At 36.1% G+C, this 22,960-nt stretch overlaps 1 protein-coding gene across 5 annotated transcripts in view; it reads left to right on the forward strand.

Annotated features, from left to right (window-relative positions):
* Nucleotides 1-14,242, forward strand: part of POLI (DNA polymerase iota) — a 30,041-nt gene extending 15,799 nt beyond the window's left edge. For 4 of the 5 annotated variants that reach the window (XM_027576589.2, XM_027576588.2, XM_035723944.1 and 1 more), the window contains exons 9-10: nt 5,521-5,726; nt 7,749-14,242. In XM_027576589.2, the coding sequence (XP_027432390.1) occupies nt 5,521-5,726; nt 7,749-8,567 (1,025 nt within the window). In that variant the 3' untranslated portion in view covers nt 8,568-14,242. The remainder of the gene's footprint in view (nt 1-5,520; nt 5,727-7,748) is intronic. The other variant, XM_027576593.2, reaches the window with a different exon arrangement.
* Nucleotides 14,243-22,960: the final 8,718 nt, after the last annotated feature.

Consider the following 22,960-nt stretch of genomic DNA (forward strand, 5'->3'; position numbering starts at 1 on the left):
TTGTTGTTTAATAGAGAATGTATTTTATGGCACAAGATAACTTCTCTATGGGCATTTAGATTGTTTCCATTTTTTGGCTATTATGAAAAATGGTGCTATGAATATTTGTATGCAAGTCATTGGGCAGATATATGTTTTTGTTTATCTTGGGTGGATTACAAAAAGTGGAATTGCTGGGTTATATGGTAAGTTGAACTTTAAGAAACTACCAAACTTTTTCCCAAAGTGAGTATAACCATTTACATTCTTACCAAGAATGTATGAGGGTTCCGGGCTTTCATATTCTCTTTCACACTTAATATTGTCAGTTTACTTTATTATCGTCATTCTTGTGGCCTTGCAGTGGTATTTCATTGTGTTTGTGTTTTTTTTTTCTCTTTTATGGATAATGCTTTTGGTGTCTTATTTAAAAATTCTTTGCCTAACTCAAAGGTCACAGATATTTCCTCCTGTGTTTTCTTTTAGAAATTTATAGTTTTAAGCTTTACACTTGATCTAATTTGAGTAAATTTTTGTGTATGGTGTAAGATAAGAGGCTTAGTTCATTCTTTTGTATGTGGATATCCAGTTGTTCCAACAGAATTTGTTAAACAGATTATTCTTTCTTGAATTGTCATGGCACCTTTGTCAAAAACTAATTGACTCTAAAGAAGTTTACTTCTTGATTTTCTTATTTCATTGATTTATGTGGTTATCCTTATATCAGTTCCACCCTATCTGATACTTTGTTATAAGTTTTGAAATTAAATAGTGTAAGTTCTCCAGCTTTGTTCTATTTTGAATTTGTTTGGCTATTCATGGTCCTGGGCTTTTGTTTATAGGAAGATTTTAAAATAGGAATTTGATTTTTTATTTATTGTAAGTTTATTCAAATTTTCTATTTATTTTGAATCAGTTTTGGTAACTTTTATCTTCTAGGAATGTATCCATTTCATTCAAGTTGTCTAGTTTGGTGGCATGAAGTTGTCAATATTGCCTTATTATCTTTCTAATTTTTGTAGGATCTATAGTGATGTCTCCTCTTTCATTCCTGATTTTGGTAATGCATGTATTCTCGTTTTTTCTTTATCATTCTAGCAAAGGTTTATCTGAGTGAGGCCTCACTCAAAGGTTTTATTGATCTTTTTCTAAGAGCCAACTTTTGGTGTCATTGATTTTTCTGTTGTTTTTCTACTTTCTATTTCATTTATTTCTGCTCTGTCTTTAATTTATTTCTGCTTGCTTTAGTTTAATTTGTCCTTTTCCCTCTGGTTTGTTAAGATGGAAGCTTATATTATTTGTTTTATACTTATTTTCTAATAATTCAAGTTTAAAGTGATACATTTCCTTTTATTGGTGCTTTAGCTGTATTCCATAGCATTTGTTGTTATTTCCTTTTCATTAAGGTCAAAATCGTTTCTAATATCCCTTGTGATTTCTTCTTTGACCCCTAAGCTCATTTAGAAATTTGTTGTTTAATTTCCAAATATTTGATGATTTCCCAAATTTCATTCTGTTGTTGATTTCTACTTTAATTTCATGTTGATCAGAGAACATATTTTGAGTAATTTCAGGCTGTCTAGATTTATTGAGTGTAATTTTATTGTCTAGCATATGGTCTATCCTGGAAAATGCACCAGTTATGTTTGAAAAGAAGAGTTGAGCATCACTATCACACCATTCTACCTAACTAAAATTTATGAAAGACTCCAATATAGCATTTTTGAATGGCACTTTGTCTGGATATAGAATTCTTGACTGTAGGGGCACCTGGCTGGCTCTGTCATTAAGCGTCTGCCTTCGGCTCAGGTCATGATCCCAGGGTCCTGGGATTGAGCCCCGCATTGGGCTCCCTGCTCCGCAGGAAGCCTACTTCTCCCTCTCCCACTCCCCCTGCTTGTGTTCCCTCTCTCGCTGTGTCTCTCTCTGTCAAGTAAATAAATAAAATCTTTAAAAAAAAAAAAAGAATTCTTGACTCTTTTTCTTTCCCTACTTTGAATATACCATTCTGTTGTCTTCTGGTTTCCATTATTTATGATGAGGAGTCAGCTCTTAATAGTTTTATCAGTCTCCTACCAATCAGGAGAGAATAACCACACAAAAATTTAAATAGAGAAAGTTCCACAGAATTATTAAACCATGTTAGAGGAGTGACTATAAAAGTATAAAGAGGACTCTTAAGGGGTACCCAACGGCTGAGGAAAAGCACCCAAGGAAGGACAAACTTAGAAAGGAGATTCCCTCTACCCCTTAAGGAGAAGGTGTGGTTGTAGAACAGTGGGTGGTGGAGAAATCTTTTGAATTACCTGGCCCAGAGCTGGTCCATAGTTATTGGACAAAGAGAAAAACCATCCTCTGATCTGTGGGTGAGCTGAGGCTGGTTGGTGGGCACACAGAAGGAGTTGGGATGTTGGGAACTTGCTCATTGTTGAGGCAGTGTATGGGTTGGAGCATGCAGTGTTCGTATTGGGAAGACTTCTGTTAACAACCCTTTAGGATGCAGGTAAGCTGAGGCTGGTGGGTGGTTGTGCTGAAGGTATCTGTATTCTGCTAGTGTAAAGGTGGAAAGTATGGTGCCTGCATAGGAAGACCTGGAGGAAACAACCTCGTGAGATAGAGGCAAGTCAAGGCTATTAGGTGGGTGTGCAGAATGAGTGGGGTCACTGTCCTGGTATGTATGGTGTTTAAGTTGGTAGTGCCATGGTACAGAGTCACTAAGCTCAAGCTGGGGCTCGAGGTTGCTGAGGGACTGAGTGTTCCACATGTATGTGGTATAGAAAGTACTCTTAGGTGTCCCCACACATGTACTACAAACAAACCATGTAATGGGAGAAAGCAAAATTAAATAACTGTACATTGGAAATTAATGGAACCAGGAACCAGGTTCCTGGACCAGGAAGAGAATCTTCCTGGTCTTCCAGTGTTCTTTAATGACAAGGTGTAACGTCATATTCAATGTGAAAAATTTTAGAGTGCAATGCATTATCACAGAGCAGGTACTGAAGGGTGAATTTGGAGCTGAGTTGTACTGCACTATAATGATAGTTGTATTGTTATTCTCTTTTATTGATGAGTCATTTGTCTCTGTCTTTGTCTTTCATCAGTTTGACCATGATGTGTCTAAGTGTGGAATCTTTGTGTTTATCTTTCTCTGGATTTATTGAAGTTCTTGATTCTGTAGATTAATTTTTTAATGAAATTTGGGGAGTTTTAGGCTCTTATTTCTTCAAATAGTCTTTCTTGCCCCTTTTTTCCCCTCATCTCCTCTGGGATCTCATTTCACATATGTTGGTATGCTTGATAATAACCTAAAGGTGTGTGCAATTCTGTTCATTTTTCTTCAGTCTTTTTTCTCTTCTTTTTAGATTGGATAATTTTTTTTAAAGGATTTTTTTTTTTTAAATAATCTTTACACCCAACATGGGGCTTGAACTTACAACCCTGAAATCAAGAGTCGCATGTTCTACCGACTGAGCCGGCTAGGCACCCAAAGATTGGATAATTTCTATTGAGCTGTCTTCAAGTTCTCTTGATTCAGCTGTCATCTCAAAGCTGGCATTGCCCATCTAGTGATTTTATTTGTTTATTTTGTTTACTGTACTTTTTAACTCTAGACTTTCCATTTGGTTTGTTTGTATGAGTCTGTTTCCTTACGAGATTCTTCTCTTTTGGTAGTTGTTACCATTTCAGTTATTTTTTATTTTTACTTTTTCTAAGATTTATTTATTTATTTATTTGAGGTATAAATAAATATAGAAACAGGAAGCCTGCTTCTCCCTGTGCTTGAGAGAGAGAGGGAGTGAGATGGGGAGAGGGGCAGAGGGAATCTTCAAGCAGACTCCCTGGTGAGTGTGGAGCCGAATGCAGGCTTGATCCCACCACCCATAAGATCATGACCTGAGCCAAAACCAAGTCAGATGCTTAACTGACTGAACCACTTACGCACCCCTCATATTTTACTTTAATTATTTAAAATGGTTTTCTTTAATTCTTTTTTTTTTTAAGATTTTGTTTTTTATTTGAGAGAGAGAGACAGAGCACACATGCATGAGTGGGGAAAGGGACAGAGGGAGAGAGAGAGAAGCAGACTCCCTGCTGAGTGTGGAGCCTGACTCAGGTCTCAATCTCAGGATCCTGAGATCACGACCTGTACTGAAATCAAGAGTTGGAGGCTTAACCCACTGAGCCACCAAGGTGTCCTGTTAATTTTTTGAACATATCTATAGTAGCAACTTTGAAGTCTGCTAAATCCAACTCAAAGTCAATTTCTATTGACTGCTGTTTCCTCCTCACTAGACTCACACTCCTGTTTCTTCATGTATTATAATATTTTATTGAAAAGTGGACATTTTAGATAATGTATTTTAGCAACTCTGGATTTGAATTTTCTTCTTGTGGGCTTTTTTTTTTCTTTCTTTTCCTTTTCTAACCTGCCTGAACTTAAGCTGCAGAATCTACGTCCCCTGTGATGTGTAGCCTCTGATTTCTCTGCTTAGCTTTCTTTTTTTTTTTAATTTTAATTTAAATTTTTTATTTTGGCTTCCTTACCCCTGTGTCTGCATAGTTTAGTGGTTAGCCGATGACTGGTCAAAGCTTTTGCTCAAATGCTAGAGCCTGAAAGGCTTGTGCCTTCTGTCAATAGATAAGTGCATGGGTTGGAGAGTGCTTTCAGAATTTAGGCCATTTTCAACTCTGCCTTGGCTTTTATTTTCTGTAGCCTTCTTGCATCGTCCATGTATGCTTGCTGCCATTCCCGTCCGCGATGTGTAGAGAGCTTGGGCCTTCTATCCCCTCCCCTCCATGTGTGTGCAGTCTCCCAGTCAGCTGGGGTTGTGAGGAGAGCTTATCCAGTCCCTCTATGGTTCTCTCATTTCCAGATCTCCTGCTTAAATTTATGGCTCATCCACTGATTTTTTACTCACTCCAGCCACAACTGCAACCTCAGACTAGAGAGCTGTGTGATTTCTCCAGTTGTTTCCTACCAAGTTTATTCACTTTACTGCAAACACTGCTGGGTATGGGCTTTTGCCCTCTGCCTCAAATCAAGTCTGTCCTTTCTGACAGCAAAGCTACTGGCTCTCACAGCCAGCCTCACCCTGGCAGGACTACTGCATAGAGCAAGATATGAACAACCCCAGCGAGTAAGGCTGCTGTCTCCTCTTTTCTCATCTAAGTTCTACTAGCTGTTACAAATCAATGCTTCTCAATTTATTTGCCTTTGGTCCATTTTCAGATCCTCAAAATGGTTGTTCTTGACAATGTTTTCCAGTTTTATTATAGTTTTATGGGGAGATTTTCTGACCTGATCACACTCCCATAACTGGAAGCCCCATATTTCAAATCATTTGAAAACTTTACCTTATTTGGCATTTAGTATTAGTGTTGAGATTGTCATAGTGTAGTATATACTGTCAGGATGTCCCAGTGATATCTGTTGAGGATTTTAACTTCTTAATCTAAGCAATATAAATTAGATTAAGCTTTTAATATTAATTATGACATAATGTGCTTAGATACAGTCTTCTCAAACATTTTGTTTAGGAAATTGCGATGTGATGACCCCAATGGTTGATATACTTATGAAACTTTTTCGAAATATGGTGAATGTGAAGATGCCGTTTCATCTTACCCTTTTAAGTGTGTGCCTCTGCAACCTTAAAGCATTAAATACTGCTAAGAAAGGAACTATTGATTATTATTTAACACCATCATTATCAACAACTTCACGGTCTGGCAAGCGCAGTTTTGTAAGTACACTCTTGTTGGATTTATGTGGTTAAATTACAAATCTAAGTTTGTGTTTCATTGATATAATTTAGAGAGTCTTTTGGATGATATTGTTTGAATGACTTACTTGTGTATATTACCTCTCATGTTATGGTTGCTAGCCACAAGTGTACTGTACTGTGATCTAAGAAGAAAACAAGCATCACTGGATAAAAGAGAAAACCATTATGGAGGTTCCTTGTTTTGGAAGTGTTAAAGCATTTTATAGCAACAGGAATATGATGATTACCTAATAAATATGAAAATATTTCTAGATACTGGAAATAAAATCTTTTTGTCTTTTAATTTATATATAAGCTACCAGCATCCCCCCAATGTTTTTGTTAAAGTATTTAAATTTTCAGGGCGCCTGGGTGGCTCAGTTGGTTAAGCGTCTGCCTTCGGCTCAGGTCATGGGCCCAGGGTCCTGGGATTGAGCCCCGCATCAGGCTTCTTGCTCAGCAGGAAGCCTGCTTCTCCCTCTGCCTGCTGCTCCCCCTGCTTGTGCACCCTCGCTCTGTCGAATAAATAAATAAAATCTAAAAAAACAAAAAAAGTAAATTTTCTTGGTTTTGAAATTACATTGAATTTTGATAACAAGATTGATATATGACTACTCATTCTACAATTGTAGAAATTAAGAGTGTGGCAGTAAAGAAGCAGAGGCCGGTCATATTTCCAAGTGACTAAAACAAAACCTTATATTTATGGCCATCTAGCAAAACTCTAGTTACTAAATATGGGATGCTTTAAAAAAATAATCATATTTTACTAAATTGTGCTTGCCTACAATTAACTCTTAATTCAAAATGTTTTTATTATTTTCTTTGTTTTAATGTTTAATCAGTATAATTTCAGTAATATTTTCATTTACATTTCAGTTTAAAATGAGAACAGGATCCTGTTACAGAAATAGTGAATCAGTGCCCTCTTCAAATTACTTTTTTTCCTGTGGCCCTTTTTATTCCCTTTATTAACTGAAATTTAAAAAGGAGTTTACTTTTTACCTCTTATTTGGTAGAATCAGAATTATAAGTCTTTATAGTGGTATTAGAGAGGTAAACATAAGCGAAAGTACCTTGTACATGTCTGGCATACAGTAAATATAGTGTCCCAGATCTCTTCTCCTTTTACTTTTTTTTGCAGTTACTGTTGTGTTGATGTTTCCTGAGTTATATTTGATTGTGTATACATTTTCATGGTGCTTAAAACTAGAGGGGAAATTTAAGTGAAAAATTTACATAGAGGGTGCCTGGGTGGCTCAGTTGGTTAAGCGACTGCCTTCGTCTCAGGTCATGATCCTGGAGTCCCAGGATCGAGTCCCACATCAGGCTCCCTGCTCAGCAGGGAGTCTGCCTCTCCCTCTGACCTTCTTCCCTCTCATGTTCTTTCTCTACCATTCTCTCTCCTCTCAATAAAAATAAATAAAAATCTTAAAAAAAATTACATAGAAAAATTATGCAAATTAGAACTGAAGGTGTTTTTAAATTTTTATTTTATGTAGATATAAACAATATTATATCTTCATTTTGATGTTGAGATTTTACCATAGAAATATATTTTTTTCTTTCTGTTAAATGTTACACTTCAGAATAGGGATTTTGAGAAAACCAGCCCTTGATGCTCTAACATACATATTTTTTAGATACCCGTAGGTGAATCATTTACTTTTCTAGGTTACCATTCCTTTATTCACAGAACTGTAAATTTGAAAACACAATTGCTAAGGTACTTTCTAAGTTTCCAAACACTTATCTATCTTCTGGCTCAGTGCTAAGATGGAAGGAAATTTCTCCCTAGAATTGTGAATAAAGATGCACACAATAGTGTGACTAATTGTGGTGGGTTTATCATCTCTAGTTGTTTGGAACTGACCAAAAGGAATGAAATTATTGAGTAGGTTAGAAACATGTTGGTCAGATAATGGCTATAATACTCTTCATCAGCATGAATATTTAAAAGTAGCAGATATCTTAAATTACTCTGTTATTCTTGTGTTCTAGAAAATGAAAGACAGTCATATGGAGGATTTTTCCAAAGACAAAGAAACAAATTGGGATTTTCTACCATCTGGAAGAATTGAAAGTACAAGAACTGGGGAGGCTCCACTAGATACTCATTTTTCTAAAGACAAAGACAGTGATGAATTCCCACTCTGCTCACTTCCTGAAGGTATTGACCAAGAAGTCTTTAAGCAGCTTCCAGTAGATATTCAAGAAGAAATCCTTTCTGGAAAATCTGGAGAAAAAGTTCAAGGCAAAGGAAGTTTGAGTTGTCCATTACATGCCTCTAGGGGAGTATTATCTTTCTTTACTACAAAACAAATGCAAGATAGTCCCTTAAATCCTACAGATCATTTATCCAATAGTAAACAGATATCATCTGTGTCTCCCTGTGAACCAGGAACATCAGGTTTAAATAGCAGTAGTTCCTCTTCTCCGTCTAGCCAAAAGGATTATTCACATTATGTAGACAGTAGATTAAAAGATGAACGAATGAATCAAGGACCTAAACAATCTCAAGGATTTCATTTTTCAAATACAAACCCTGCCGTATCTATTTTCCATTCATTTCCAAATTTGCAGAGTGAGCGACTGTTCTCCAAAAACCGCACTACAGATAGCCATAAGGAATCAACAGTGACAGTCTCTCATCATGAAAGACTTACAGAAAATAAAGAGCAAGATTCTAGTGATGAGAAAATTACTTTTCCTTCTGACATTGATCCTGAAGTTTTCTATGAACTACCAGAAGAGGTACAAAAAGAGCTGTTGGCCGACTGGAAGAGAGCAGGGTCAGATTTGCCCACTGTGCAGAAATAAGCATGGTCAGAAAAAAGGTCTAGAAAGCAAAGGAAAAGCCATTGTTCTCAGATTTAGCAGTTTATTAAGCTCCTCTAAATTAAACACTAATAGATATTCAATAATGTAGAAATCCAATATAAAATGTTCTCGATAAAAGCAAGTGTAGTTATGGGAAGTAAATTCTGGCACAAAGCATAAAAATATTCATAACAGAAGAAATAATGTAAAATTATCTTCTTATTTCTAAAGCTATTTTGTATTGCTTTTCAATAAAAAGAATATCATGGTTAGTATTAGTACATTTCCCATAAATTGGGGAGGGGGGAAGGGGGAGAGATATACACCTATGTGTAAAAAATAGACTAGCCAAATCATTGCTATGACATAGCAAAGAATTTTTTTTCTGTGAAATATGGAATGGCCCAAGAAATTCAGCCCATTAGGAAACTTCCAAAAAAGAAATTCTACTGCCAACTACAAAATATTCAGGTATCTTTGACTGATGTACTATGTACCATTTAATAAGATGATTTTTAAATACCGAAGCAATGTATATCCAGTTCATGCTTCTGAGTACACGAGAATCTACTACAGTGTCTACATAGAAGGCACTCAGTAAATATTGAATGAATGGTGTGGCAGGGGCCAGGTGGGAAGTTGAGCAGGGGAGTGTACATGTTGTAGAAAACTAGAAGGAGCTCTCCATCCAGGTAGATTAAGGGAAGGATGGACACCAGAAAGGCAATGTGATAGGTTTTTAAGAATGCTAGATAATGGAAGAAGTCCATTTCCTTCTGGCTCATCTGTGTAGGGTTTTAAACTAATGATTAGATGTTTTTGCATCTTCTTATTTTTGGAGATGAGATTAAGGATGTCATATCCACAACAAATATGCACAATTACTAAATCAATAGGTGTTCTCTTTTTCCCATTGTTAATTGCCTTCCCCTTTTGCCTGCAAGGTTAAAAATTGGGTATAAGATTGTGGACATCTTATAATTTGCAAGACATAAGTTTCTAGAACACATCAAAGTATACCTCAGCACTGATTCGGAAGAGTCCTGTTCTCGAGTTTATGACCTTTGCAGATATAATCTAAAGAAAAAATGATAAAAATAAAATATACAAATGTGAATAAAGAGTAACGGAAAGATGCTTTCTTTTAGGTAAGAAGTTTTAACTTAGTTTTAGATTTTTTGAAATTTGAAAATTTCCTAACCAAGGATTTTTAACAGGGAGTTTGGGGTTATCAAAAACAATAACTTAGAGCAAGAACCTCAAAAGTTATTCATATGCAAATATTTAGTATTCTGGATCAAGGACTATGGAATTTTCTACATGTAGTATACTGGTAAGATTGTTAACCTGATAAAAAGGATATATTACTTTTTTAGATAATACATTTAAAAAATTTTTCAAATAATCCTTGTATTATTTTAGCCAGAAATTATTAAGCAACTAGAAAGGTTTTAAAAAAAAAAGTTAAGAGTAAAACAGTTTTTGCCAGTTTAAAAAGAGAATAAAATAGTAGTTAAAGTACACTCTCTGAAGTGAGAATGCTGTGGGGATTATCGAAGCATTGTTACTCATTCTGTGGCTTTAAGTTAGCCTTTCAATATCTTAGTGCCTCTGCATTCTGACTTTCTAGTTTATCTTTTATTTCTGTCTCCTTTTAATCCTTGTTTTTGTTTTTCCTTTGGTGTTCTACAGATTTACTATGATGTTTGGAGATGTGAATTTCCTTTTTATCCTCAATATATGCTGGCTTCCCATTTCTTTCAATTTATGTTAGTTCTGTAAAACATTTGGCCACTAGTTCTTCAAATATTGCTTTTGTATTCTTTTAGGACTCTGCACAAATTATGGACTTTCCCTTAATCTCATGGTTTTTGTCATCTTGTTTATCTGCTGCATTTTGGTTATTTTCATCAGCTCTGTCTCTTGTTCATTAATTTGTTTTTCAGCATTGTCTGATCTACTGTTTAAAACACTAATGATGGTTTTAATTTTAATAATTATATTTTTCATTTGATTCTTTTTCTAATCTTCCCATTTATTCATTATAGCCTTTTATAAGTCCGTTTCTAATTTTTAAAAACTCATGTTATATTCTATTTTTGATCATTTCAATATTTTAATTCTTTATAAGTAAGTTTTTGGATATTGTCATGTACCTGTCGATTAGCCTGTTTCCTTGAGTGTGTAGCTGAGTTTAGTCTGTGGGAAGACAAAGCACCAAAATTGTGCATACTTCCCTTCAGATATGATTTGCATTTGCTTCCAGTGAGTCAGTATGAACCCATTTGGTATCACTGTAGCCCCCTGAAGGGTCCTTCATGAATGCAGTTGTCTTAGTTTGTCTTATTTTCAGCTCCCTGACCTTGCTACTGTCCCAAGGTTTTGTCTCCAAAAGTGATTTGCAGGCATTTGCTGTCAGGGTGAATCCCACCTTTCAAGAAAGTTTGCTTTTTGCCTGATGCTTCCTGATCCTTTCCTGCTTTTGTTTCAGCTCAGTTTTTTCCCCCTGTGATTGTAGGGGATTTGGGCCTGGAGATTTCCCTTATATAGTTCAACCGACAATGAATTAAAAAATCTGTTTTCTACGGAATCTAGTATTTTGTATTGAAGGAACTCTTAAGAGTATTTGTCCCTTCATAGTGCAGAAGTGCAAATCTATTTGGATTTATTTTTTCCATATTGTTTGTGCTTTCTGTTTTTCTCTTTTTCTATGCTATGCTTCTTTCCCATCTTTTTTCTCATCTTGTTTTTGTATTACTTGAATTTTTAAAATATATTTTCCTTTGATTTGAAATGTAAACATTCTAAGTATTCTTGATTACCCTTAGAAATTAAACATGCCTAACATCCAAAAATGGTAAATATATGTACCTTCTTCCAAACAACATAAAGATATTAAAATATGTTAAACTTTTTTAAAAGATTTTATTTATTTGAGAGAGAGAGAGAGAGCACATGAGAGGGGGGAGGGTCAGAGGGAGAAACAGACTCCCCGCGCAGCAGGGAGCCCGATGCGGGACTCGATCTTGGGACTCTAGGATCATGACCTGAGCCGAAGGCCGTCACTTAACCAACTGAGCCACCCAGGCGCCCTAAAATATGTTAATTTTAATTCCTCTAGTTCTTTATTAACCTCCAAATTGGATATTATTAGTATTTTATAGAGTTAATGTTTAGATTTATGAGCATGATTATCTTTTTTTCCCGCTCACCTTCTTTACTTGCATCTCATACATTCATTCCTTCAAAGTAGAATTCACTTTCTGAAATTATGTCTTTAAAACTGTGGATTTTGAGCTGACTTCTTTGGACTGTTTTAAGATATTCCCTTTTATCTTTGGAGATCTGCAATTTTTATTATATGTCTAGCTACAGACTTCTTTTTATCATGGTTGGGATTTAGGTGTTTTGTGAATCTGCAGGTATATGCCTTCATCAAATCTGGATTAATTTCAATATTTAAAAATATTTTTTTGTGAAATTTATATGCAGAAAAGTGCATAAGTAAGTTAATGGATGATTATAAGCAACAACTATGTAACTCGGTCAAGAAATAAAACATATCAAGTGATCGGGAAAGTCCAGAGGTTTTTTTGTTTGTTTGTTTTTGGTTATGTAACAACTCAAGGGGTTCACTGTTGGGGGTTGAACATCACATTGAACACAACCCAAGGAAATGTTGAAAGCAAAGAACTTTTTATTGCTTGTTACAAGTAAGAAGACAGGAAGGTAGCTCCCCAAGAACTGTCTCACCATGTGGTTGTGCGGGAAGCTCTTATTCAGTGTGAAGGTGGGAGCAGGGAGCTTGCACAGGCACTTTGGTTCAATTGCTCATGCCTAGCCTGTCGAGGGGCTAGTGCATACACGGTATGTTCAAAAAATGTCAGAAAACTCCACCCATAGAAGGAGATCTTGGTAGTATAATGAGCTAAATGTAACAACTCAGGGGGGCTTCTGCCCTGGTCCTCGGCTCTGGTCCAGCTCAATAGCTCAGATATGGGGCTCTCAGGTGAGACACACCTAGCAAGGGGCTATCAGGTGAAACAGTTGAGCTTCTACTTGGCTGGAACTGTTGGTTCTGCAAAATGAAATACATTCCTTCCCTGCTTTTGTCCCTTCCCCCACCTCCCTTCTGAGAGCTTTCAGCTCTCTTTGAGTAACTTTCTGTTGCATCCTAGGTAACAGTTGTTTTTAAATTTAGATATAATTGACATACTATCTCAGGGGTACAATATAATCATTCGATATTTGTATATATTGTAAAATGATCACCACAGTAAGTCTAGGATCTGTCACCATTCTTAGTTACAAAAATTTTTTTTCCTTGTGATGAGAACTTTTAAAGATCTAAGGAAGTCCAGAGTTTTTCTTAGGGTATCATCATGTTGGGAGGGTTTAGTAAATCATTGACCTTGTGGTTAAACTCAGTCTCCAATTCCCCAGGGCTCCTACCCTCCCAGGATGTCAGGATGGCTCAAAGTTTCAACATTCTAATCATGTGGTGGTCTTTTTGGTGTGGGCTCTTGCCATCCTAAGCCTTCCTGTTGGCATAAACTAGGCCCCCACACCCCCCCCCCCGCCCCATGAGTCACCTCATTAGCATATACCATGATGAATAAAAAACACACGTTGGGAAATTCTAAGGGTTTTAGGAGCTCCATGCCAGGACAAAGACCAGATAAATTCTGCAGAATATTTTGAAATAAGTCTTGAGATATTTTATGACCCCAAAAGTGCCCTATCTTAGTAAATGTAATGTGTGCACTTGAATGTGTGTTTTGCTGTTGGATAGGATATTGTATAAATGTCAATTAGCTTTATTTAGTTCGTGTTCAAGTCTTCTGTATCCTTACTGATATTTTTGTATATTAATTTTTGAGAGGAGAATATTCAAATCTCCAACTATGATTATAAAGGTATCTTTTTCTCCTTGCAGTTTTTTATCAAGTTTTGCTTCATGTTATTTGAAGACACATTCAGGGCTATTATGTTTTGTGGAATTGACCCCTTTTCATTCTGAAATGACCTGCTCTGAAAACCAGTTTCTTCATAAGACCCACTATAGCTTTTGTAAAAAGTAATGTTAGACTAGTATCTTCCCCCATCCTTTTAACCTATTTGTATGTTTATGTAAAAAATGATGTTTTGGGGGGGTTATACAACAAATAGTTGGGTCTTGCTTTTTCGCTCAGTCTGATATCTTTGCCTTTTAATTGAGGTTTTTGACCATTCATATTAACATGGTGACTGATACAGTTTATTTAAATCTACCAGTCTGCTATTTATTTTCTATTTTTCCCCGTGTGTTCTTTGTCCCCCCCCCTTTTTTTCCCCTCTTCAGACTTTTACTGGGATTGAGTTTTTTTTTTTTATCGTTCTTTCATCTCCTTTATTGGCTTGTTACCTATAAACTCTTTGCTTTGCTATCTTAATGGTTGCTTTAGGGTTGATATTATATATCTCTAACTACTACTTTATGTTTAGGGGCCTTAAACCCCTTATGTACTTACTTCCATTTCTCCCCAACTGGCCTTTGTGCTATCGTTGCTATACATTTTACTCCTCCATACATTGTAACCTCATATATATTTTTTATTATTTTTATTTTTGCTTTATATAATCAAATTTTAAAGATTTTTTTTCTTTGTCTTAGAGCATGCATGTGGGCGGAGAGAGGGAAGAGGGACAGAGGGGGGGAGGGAGAAGGAAAGGGAGAGAATCTCAAGCAGACTCCACACTGAGCATGGAGCCCAAAATGGGGCACAGTCTCATAACCCTAAGCTCATGACCTGAGCTGAAACCAAGAGTTGGACACTTAACTGACTGAGCCACCCAGGCACCCCTATACAATCAAATTTTAAAAAAAGATTTAAAAATAGGGGGAAAATGCTGTTAAATATACCCACATTTCTGGTGCTCCTCATTTCTTTGTAGATCCATATTTCCATCTTGTATCTTTTTTTTCCCTGCCTGTTAGACTTTCTTTAACATATTTTTGTAGTGCAAGTTTGCTGGACACGAATTCTTTCAGCATTCTTATAGCTTATGTCTTATGTTTTTATTTTACCTTTATTTTTTTGAAGATAGTTTTGCTGGGTATAGAATTCTAAGTTGTATGTGTTTTTTTGTTTTGTTTTTTTTTTTATGGGGGAAGGTGGGGTCTGGTTGCCTTTAAGGTTTTCTCTTTATTACTGGTTTTAAGAAATTTGATTACGATATTCTTTGGTATAGTTTTATTCATGTTTGTTGTGCTAAGTATTTGTCAAGTCTTTGGAATCTGTTCGTTTATAGTTTTTGCCAAATTTGGAAAAATTTCAACTATTGTTCATTCAGATATTTTTATGCCTCCCACTCTCTTCTTTGGGGACTTGAATGAGATATTTCCATTCAAGTTGTTCAATAGCCCACCGATACTCAGTTAATTATTTTTTTCAGTCTTTTTTCTCTCTCTCTTAACTTTTGATTAGTTTTCATTGCTCTGTCAAGTTCACTAATTATTTCTTACATAGTTTGTCAGCTGTTACTTCTATTCACTATGGTTTTCATGTCAGACATTTTATTTCTTTGGATATCTGATTTGGATTGTTTTTGTATCTTCCATGTCTGTACTTTTAATATCCTCAGTTTTTCCTCTACCCTCTTGAATATGTGGAATATTAATATTAACTTAATTGTTTTAAGGTCTTTTCCTACTAATTGATACCTGTGTCATATTTGCAACTATTTCTGTTCATTTGCTTTTCTCCTCATTATGGCTCATACTTTTCTGCTATATGTATGCTTGGTAATTTTTTTTAAATGAAGTATTTTTTTAAGATTTTTAAAATTTGAGAGAGAGCACAAGCTGGGGGGGAGGGGGAGAGGGAGAGGCAGACTCCCTGCTGAGCAGGGAGCCCCACGTGGGGCTTGATCCCAGGACCCTGAGATCATGACCTGAGCCACCCAGGCACCCCATAAATTGTTTTGCAGTAGTTGTGAATTTTGCCATGTTGAGTAATTGGTGTTTTTGCTTTTCTGTAAATATTCATGAGTTTGGTTCTTGGTTACTTTAATGGGCTATTTTATTAGGTGCAACCAGAGCAGCAATTAGTCTAGGGACAATGTAGGGATAAGATAGGGATATGTTTTTCAGTTAGTTTTTACCCACTTCTCTACCAAGTGATGTTAGCATCACATTGGTAATGTAGCACAAGTCCTTTGGGGGAAAATTAGATTTTATCAGTTAGATGTAGTCCCGTGATTTTTGAAAGGTGAAAAATGTAACAAAATTTACACAGTGAAGGTGAGATGGAGTCCTGCCTATTTTGACTATTGTCTGCTGACAAGTAAGGCTGTGCAAACATGAGTCATTTTTGTAATGATATCGCTCAGTTTGTTCTCCAGTTTTCTGGAGATAGAATTGTTATGGAGATGGTGACTGGACTCTTTGTTCCAATGCCCAGTCACCAATTCATAGATGTCAAGAAGTATTTGCGGAAGTAAAAGTAATGATTTCCTGATGTTTGAATTACAGCTGTAATATATGTTCTTACACATCATATTTCCAATGTAGACTTAGAGATAGTAGCTGTTCTGGTAGGATGCCTCCCTAGTATTCTGGGAGACATCCCTTGGCCGAGAACCTCCCCTTCCAACTTTTCCAACAATGATCTAGGTAGCAATTTAGCTGTATTAAATCCAACCCTTTCTACTTAAAATACCTAGATTGTTTCTTTATTGTTTCTAGAATGATAAAGTTCTATTTCATTTTTTAAAATTTATTTATTTTGATAGGGAGAGACACAGCGAGAGAGGGAACACAGGCAGGGGGAGTGGGAGAGGAAGAAGCAGGCTTCCCACGGAGCCGGAGGCCTGAGGCGGAGCTCAATCCCAGGACCCTGGGATCATGACATGAGCCGAAGGCAGACGCTTAACAACTGAGCCACCCAGGTGCCCCTCTATTTCGTTTTCTTAAAAACTACTTAAACCTTTTCTTATACTCTGTATTAAACCAGTTTATTAGTCCTGTCTTTATTTTACTTGTTTTAAACATAGTCATGTTAATTCTGTATTAGGTAAAACAAATGTTTGAATTCTTTGGTGGAGGACTCTTAATTCTTTGTCTTATTATTTCTTCTGACAATTTATTCATGCTGGTCTTTTTTCTCAGGTATTCTATGATTTTGGATTATGGGCTTATACTTGTTGGACTTTATTTGTGGGACTCCTATAAGGTCTGGATACCGATGTGCCCCTCCAAAAAATATATACACTTGTTTCTGCCAGCCCTTTGGGAAACCATAATTTTGGACCATTTTAATTTCTCATCTGTACAATTTAACCCTAGATCTGGACAGACTGTGGGCATGATTTTGCAGGCAGAGGATACTTCTACCTTTTCCCCTAAACCCATTCATTTGTCTTTTATTTTATGGTTGGATTATTTTTCCTAATTCACCATTTTACTGAGAGGGTAGTCCTGTGAGGTTCCTGGGCTATCTCATCCCAGTTACCTGCCTTGCATGGGTCCAAGTTTTTGTCCTTTGTCTATAAACTTAGATTTATTTTGTTTTCTTATTTGCCACATTTCTCTCTTTTGCATACTATTTCCACTTGTAAATAAATGATTGAGTTGTGTGGAATTCACTCTCATTTGTTATCTCACAGTGTTACCTGTACTGTCTTTTTTTTTTTTTTTTTGGAACAGATAGATATAATCTCCATACATAACCTTGTTCTATAAAGTTGATTGACATTAACAACAATGTCTTAAAAGAGTTCTGCTTTTGATATATAAAGGTGAAGCTCTCATAATTTGGTGATATTTGGGTATCCTTTCTTTCCTAAATTGTATTTATTATATATTAGGTATATTAAAAATTTAAGATATTGAAAAAATATTTTTAAAATATGCTACAATACTTTGGGATAACTGTAAACTTCTTTCAAATGTTTTGGTCAGGAAGATGGAACTTCTGTAGATATTTTAGGCAAGAAGATTTAATATAGTAAGACGCTTACAAAATCATTGCATTGCTAAAGGAGTGGGTTCTGGGCTTGGCCTCTAGAATCACATCTGAGAACTAGACAGAACCAGTCCACCAGGTAAGCTGTCTCGTTTGAAGCCATTGGCAAAACTATGAATTCAAGGAGCTGAAATAAATAGGCTGTCACCACTGCCACTGCTTGACATCTGGAAGGCTGGAGAATAGTTACCTACAATTGTGTCCCAGTGATCAGGAACAAGAAATCAAGAAGATGCTGCTGCCTCTGTCACTGACACACCCACCTTTTGGCACAGAAGAATCTGGCAGGTGGACACTGGAACACAGAAGAAAAGTCTCACTTGTCAGTTGTCCTTGCTGGCCAGCAGAAACAACAACAACAAAAAAAATAGGAAAAATGGCCTCTGCCTAACTCAACTCTCACAAGACTTCATCCAATGGGTGTAACCTAATTTGCAACCAAAGACTAGGTGCAGTCAACTCCTGGGATGCCTGGTTTTTTTTAGCTTTCCATCCTCTTTAATTAGAAGCAAGGTAGAATGAAGGTGAGCAAGCCAATATACAGAATCTGTCAGTTATGTGTGTGTGTCTGTGTGTTCATGTGCATATATATGTATATAATATATATGTACAGAATAGCAATTTATATATAAATTATATATATTATATAATTACTATTGAATATACAATTATAATATATAATTTATAGTATATACATATGTAATAAATTGTATAGTTATATAAATTATTTTATGTATAATTATATAAATTATATGTATAATTATATGCATATTTTATGTACATGTAATTATACATGCCAATGTATGTAAATATAATGCAATAATTATATATGTGTATATAATATATATTATAAAATATATAATATAAATTACTATTGAATTTTTAAAAAGTGGTTACTACAATATGTTTGTGTCATAGTGGTAATTTTTTTATATCATATTACAAACCTGAACTGTGATAAAATTCATCCTGCAGTTGATTTATCTGAACCAAACTTATGTGGATACAGATATATTGAAGTAGAAAAACCTGAGAAGTTGATAGAATATTTAGACTTAGCCAGATTATAGTATTCTAATTAAGTGTCATCAGCTTTTTTGATATAACACTCTAGCAGTAAAAAGAATGGGGAGCCATACACTTCCAGTTTCTGTATTATTTAACTAGGGATACCAAAGTTTAGCTTTAGTCTTGGTATTTGGCCAAATTCATTTATTTGGTTTTTGGGCAGTTGAATAATCAACTACTTTAGCATCATTTGTGGCTTTACTGAAATTGTGCATGAAATTACCGTATGATTATATAGGTTGCCATCATATCTAATCATAACATGTTAATGATTCTAGTCATAAAAATAAGTCATATTTAGATTTATTTTTAGCATCTGAGTATTGAATTTCAAATATAAAGTAAGCTTTCCAGATATAACCAAAAAAAATCTCGTGAGCTTCCTCTTGCAATTCCATCAGAGTATAAATTTGTAATTGTTATTGCAAAGTAAAATGTTGCAGTAAATGATGAGTATGAAAACTGCTAATTTTACATAGAAAACAATTTTCAAATTATTGAATAGGGAAAGAGATTGATAATTAGAAGATGGGGGGTGTGTATGTATACAGTATACACACTGGTTTATTACTTAGCCATAAAAAAAGCACTAAATCTTGCCATTTGTGAAAACATGGACAGACCTAGAGGGTATTATGCTAAGTGAAATGAGTCAGGCAGAGAAAGACTAGTACCATATGATTTCATTTATAGTGGAAACTGAAAAATAAAACGAAGAAAACAGACTCATAGATATAGAGAACAAACTGGTGGTTGCCAGAGGGGAGGGAGTTGGGGAATGAGTGAAATAGGTGAAGGGGCTTAAGAGGTACCAACTTCCAGTTAGAAAATAAGTCACAGAGAAGAAAAGTACAGCATAGGGAATATAGTCAATAATATTGTAATAATGTAAGGTGACAGATGGTGACTACACTTATGGTGGGCACTGAGTAATGTATAGAATTGTTGAATCACTATATTGCATTACCTGAAACTTATATAACCTCATATGTCAACTGTACTTCAATAATAAATATTTTAAAAGATTGAATTAATGTGGATATTGAGAGGTGCAATTATTCAATAACTTTATGATGAACATATATTCTTTTTTTTTTTTAAAGATTTTATTTATTTATTTGAGAGAGAGAATGAGAGATAGAAAGCACGAGAAGGAAGAGGGTCAGAGGGAGAAGCAGACTCCCTGCCGAGCAGGGAGCCCGATGCGGGACTCGATCCTGGGACTCCAGGATCATGACCTGAGCCGAAGGCAGTCGCTTAACCAACTGAGCCACCCAGGCGCCCAACATATATTCTTTTTTAAAAAAGATTTTATTTATTTGATAGAGACAGCGAGAGCAGCCATCTAGGTGCCCCTAACCACACATTTTTTTGTTGACTCAAAAAGAATGTATGTTCAGGCGCCTGGGTGGCTCAGTCGTTGAGCGTCTGCCTTCGGCTCTGGTCATGGTCCCAGGATCCTGGGATCGAGCCCTGCATCGGGCTCCCTGCTTGGTGGGAAGCCTGCTTCTCGCTCTCCCGTTCCCCCTGCTTGTGTTCCCTCTCTCGCTGTGTCTCTGTCAAATAAATAAATAAAATCTTTTAAAAAATGTGGTTATTTGTGTTGTGGCATTATTTGAGTAATAGATTACAGCTACCCAAGTTGGTACTGAAGGTCGGGAGCTGTACAACAAAAACCTGAAGTATATGCTGTTGGCTTTTGGACAGTAGCAAGGTGAGAAAACTGTTCACTGAGGCTGGAGTAATGGTGAGGAAACTGCTTTATTAAGAAGCTGTTATGATGCATTTGATAAAACAGCTCTTTTTGCTATCTTAGAAAACAGAAAATCTAATGAACTTTGGCTTTGGGCAAGGACGTCTCCAGGAAAAATGAAGAAAGTGCCACCTGGTGGTTTTCAGCTGCATAGGCTAAAGTACTCCTACAAGAAGAGCTGAGCGAAGGAGGAAGGAGAAAGGGAGGAAACTGTTGTCTTATTTCCAGCCAGCTCCGCTAGCTAAGTCTCAAAGTAAGACATGGGCACACATCAAACATCAAATCAAGATTGTGACCATCAGATATTTTGATAAGACCTCTGAGTTAAGGTGGTACTGAGTAGATCTTCTCAGGTGGACAAAAGCCAAGGGCGTGGTCCCACAGAAGCCAGATCCAAAAGTAGCAGTAAGAAAATCTAAAGAAGCATATATTGCTACCAATTATAGGTACGGCTTTTGGGTGTGTGATGGACCACAACCAGACAAGAAAGCTCAAAAATTTTAAAGAAAGTGGTACTAGCAAAAACAGCAACTGCTTGGGCTAAACTAAAAGGTGATCCCGCTATAAAGATGTCTCTTGGCCCTTGGCTGTCTTTGGCAGGAAGCAGCTTGAGAAAGTCACTCAGCTGCTACCAAGGCTGGGAAAGAGGGACATGACATCTCAGATAGTATAACCAAAAGCTGTGGAGAGCAGTGAGTCAGGGAGCAACTCCCAGGATGCAATTAGAGATTAGGCTCCAATCAGGAAACATTTCCCCGTTGCCAGAGAGGTGGGCCCGGGAGGTGATCAGAATTGTTAGGAACCAGCGACTATATGCTTCCATTTCTTCCCCCTGTCCAGCGAACTATTTATTGTGGTTATTCTATTCTCTTTTAATTATTATAGTGTGTGTGTGTGTGTGTGTGTGTGTGTGTGTGTGTGTGTAGGCAGATGGGCATTGTCATCTTGTCATTTTATTTCATAGATCTCTGGATCAAGAGGAGCTGCATCTGGACCTGACATATATCATGAAATCCTAGGCTTGAGGGCTGATGCTGTGATTGTATGAGAACTTCGGGGTTCCTGGGATGAGTGAATGTATTTTGCATGTGGAAGGGATGTGGTTATGGCCAGAGAGTGAGTGAACTGTCCTAGAACAGTTTCGTTAACGGTCTCACTTCTCCACCTCTCGTATTCATACTCTGTTACCATCTGCCTCTACAGTTTCACTAAAAGGTCAGATTTAATTTCTTTGCTTATTGATTACAAGTTTGGCCATGTGACTTGCTTTGCCAATGGGATGTTAGACTTGAAAAAACACAATGTTTCCACTTCCTCCCTTTGCCTTCATCATTAGAACATGCCTGGGCTAGGCTGCTGGAGGATGAGAGGAAGCACAGCCCAGCTTTCCAGTTGTCCATCCTTTTTCAGAAGACTTAAAATCAATTGCTGGGCCTGTGAGGCAGCCCAGCTGATACCAGCCTAAATTACCCACAGACTTAACAGATAAATAAAGGTAACAGTTATATGCCCCTGAGGTTTTGTGATTGTCTATTATACATTATTATTGTGGTAATTGGTAGTCATAATAATTTCTTATAATATACTTGATGAATCCTCTTCATCACAAAATATACAAAGAAAGTGTTAGGGAAAAAAGTGGTAGTGAAAACATACTTTCTTCTGACCCATTAAATCCCAAAACAACCTTTAAATGGAGGATAAAATTTAAAACAACTTATTAAAATGATTATTATAGACTGCCACTTGAACTTGTGTGTTTTATAGTATCAAATATGTATAGTGTCTGCAGGTTTAGTCTAGTAGCTGACAACACTGAGAAATTATTTTTCCCTGCACTCTATCAAACTTTAAAGTGTTGACTTCTAAATTCTTAAAACAAAATTGTAATATTTTTGGATAAACCTCAGATTTATCCTTATATCCCAGTTCATTTTATGATGGTGATAATAGAAACTGGTCAAAAAATTATTTTTTTATTGAAGAATAATTGACATATAATATTGTGTTAGTTTCAGATGTGTAACAGTGATTTGACATTTATATACATTATGAAATACCACAATAAGTCTAGTTACTACCTGTCACCATACAAAGTTGTTACAATATTATTGACTATATTCCCTATGCTGTACATTACATCTCCATGTCTTATTTTATAATTGGGAGATTATACATACTCTTAATTCCCTTAATGTATTTTGTCCATTCCTCCATGTCCTCTGCTCTGGCAAGCATCAATTTGTTCTCTGTATCTATGCATCCGTTTCTGTTTTGTTTGTTCATTTGTTTTTTTCCCCTTAGATTCCACATATAAGTGAAATCATATGGCATTTGTCTTTGTCTGACTTATTTCACTTAGCATATTACCCTCTAGGTCCATCCATGTTGTTACAAAAGTCAGGATTTCATGCCCCCCCTTTTTTTGGCTGAGTAATATTCCATTGTATATATACATACCACATCTTCTTTTTTTTAATATTTTATTTATTTATTTGAGAGAGAGAATGAGATAGAGCACGAGAGGGGGGAGGGTCAGAGGGAGAAGCAGACTCCCTGTGGGACTC

Source organism: Zalophus californianus, chromosome 14 (genome assembly GCF_009762305.2).
Source record: "Zalophus californianus isolate mZalCal1 chromosome 14, mZalCal1.pri.v2, whole genome shotgun sequence".
Taxonomy (NCBI): domain Eukaryota; kingdom Metazoa; phylum Chordata; class Mammalia; order Carnivora; family Otariidae; genus Zalophus; species Zalophus californianus.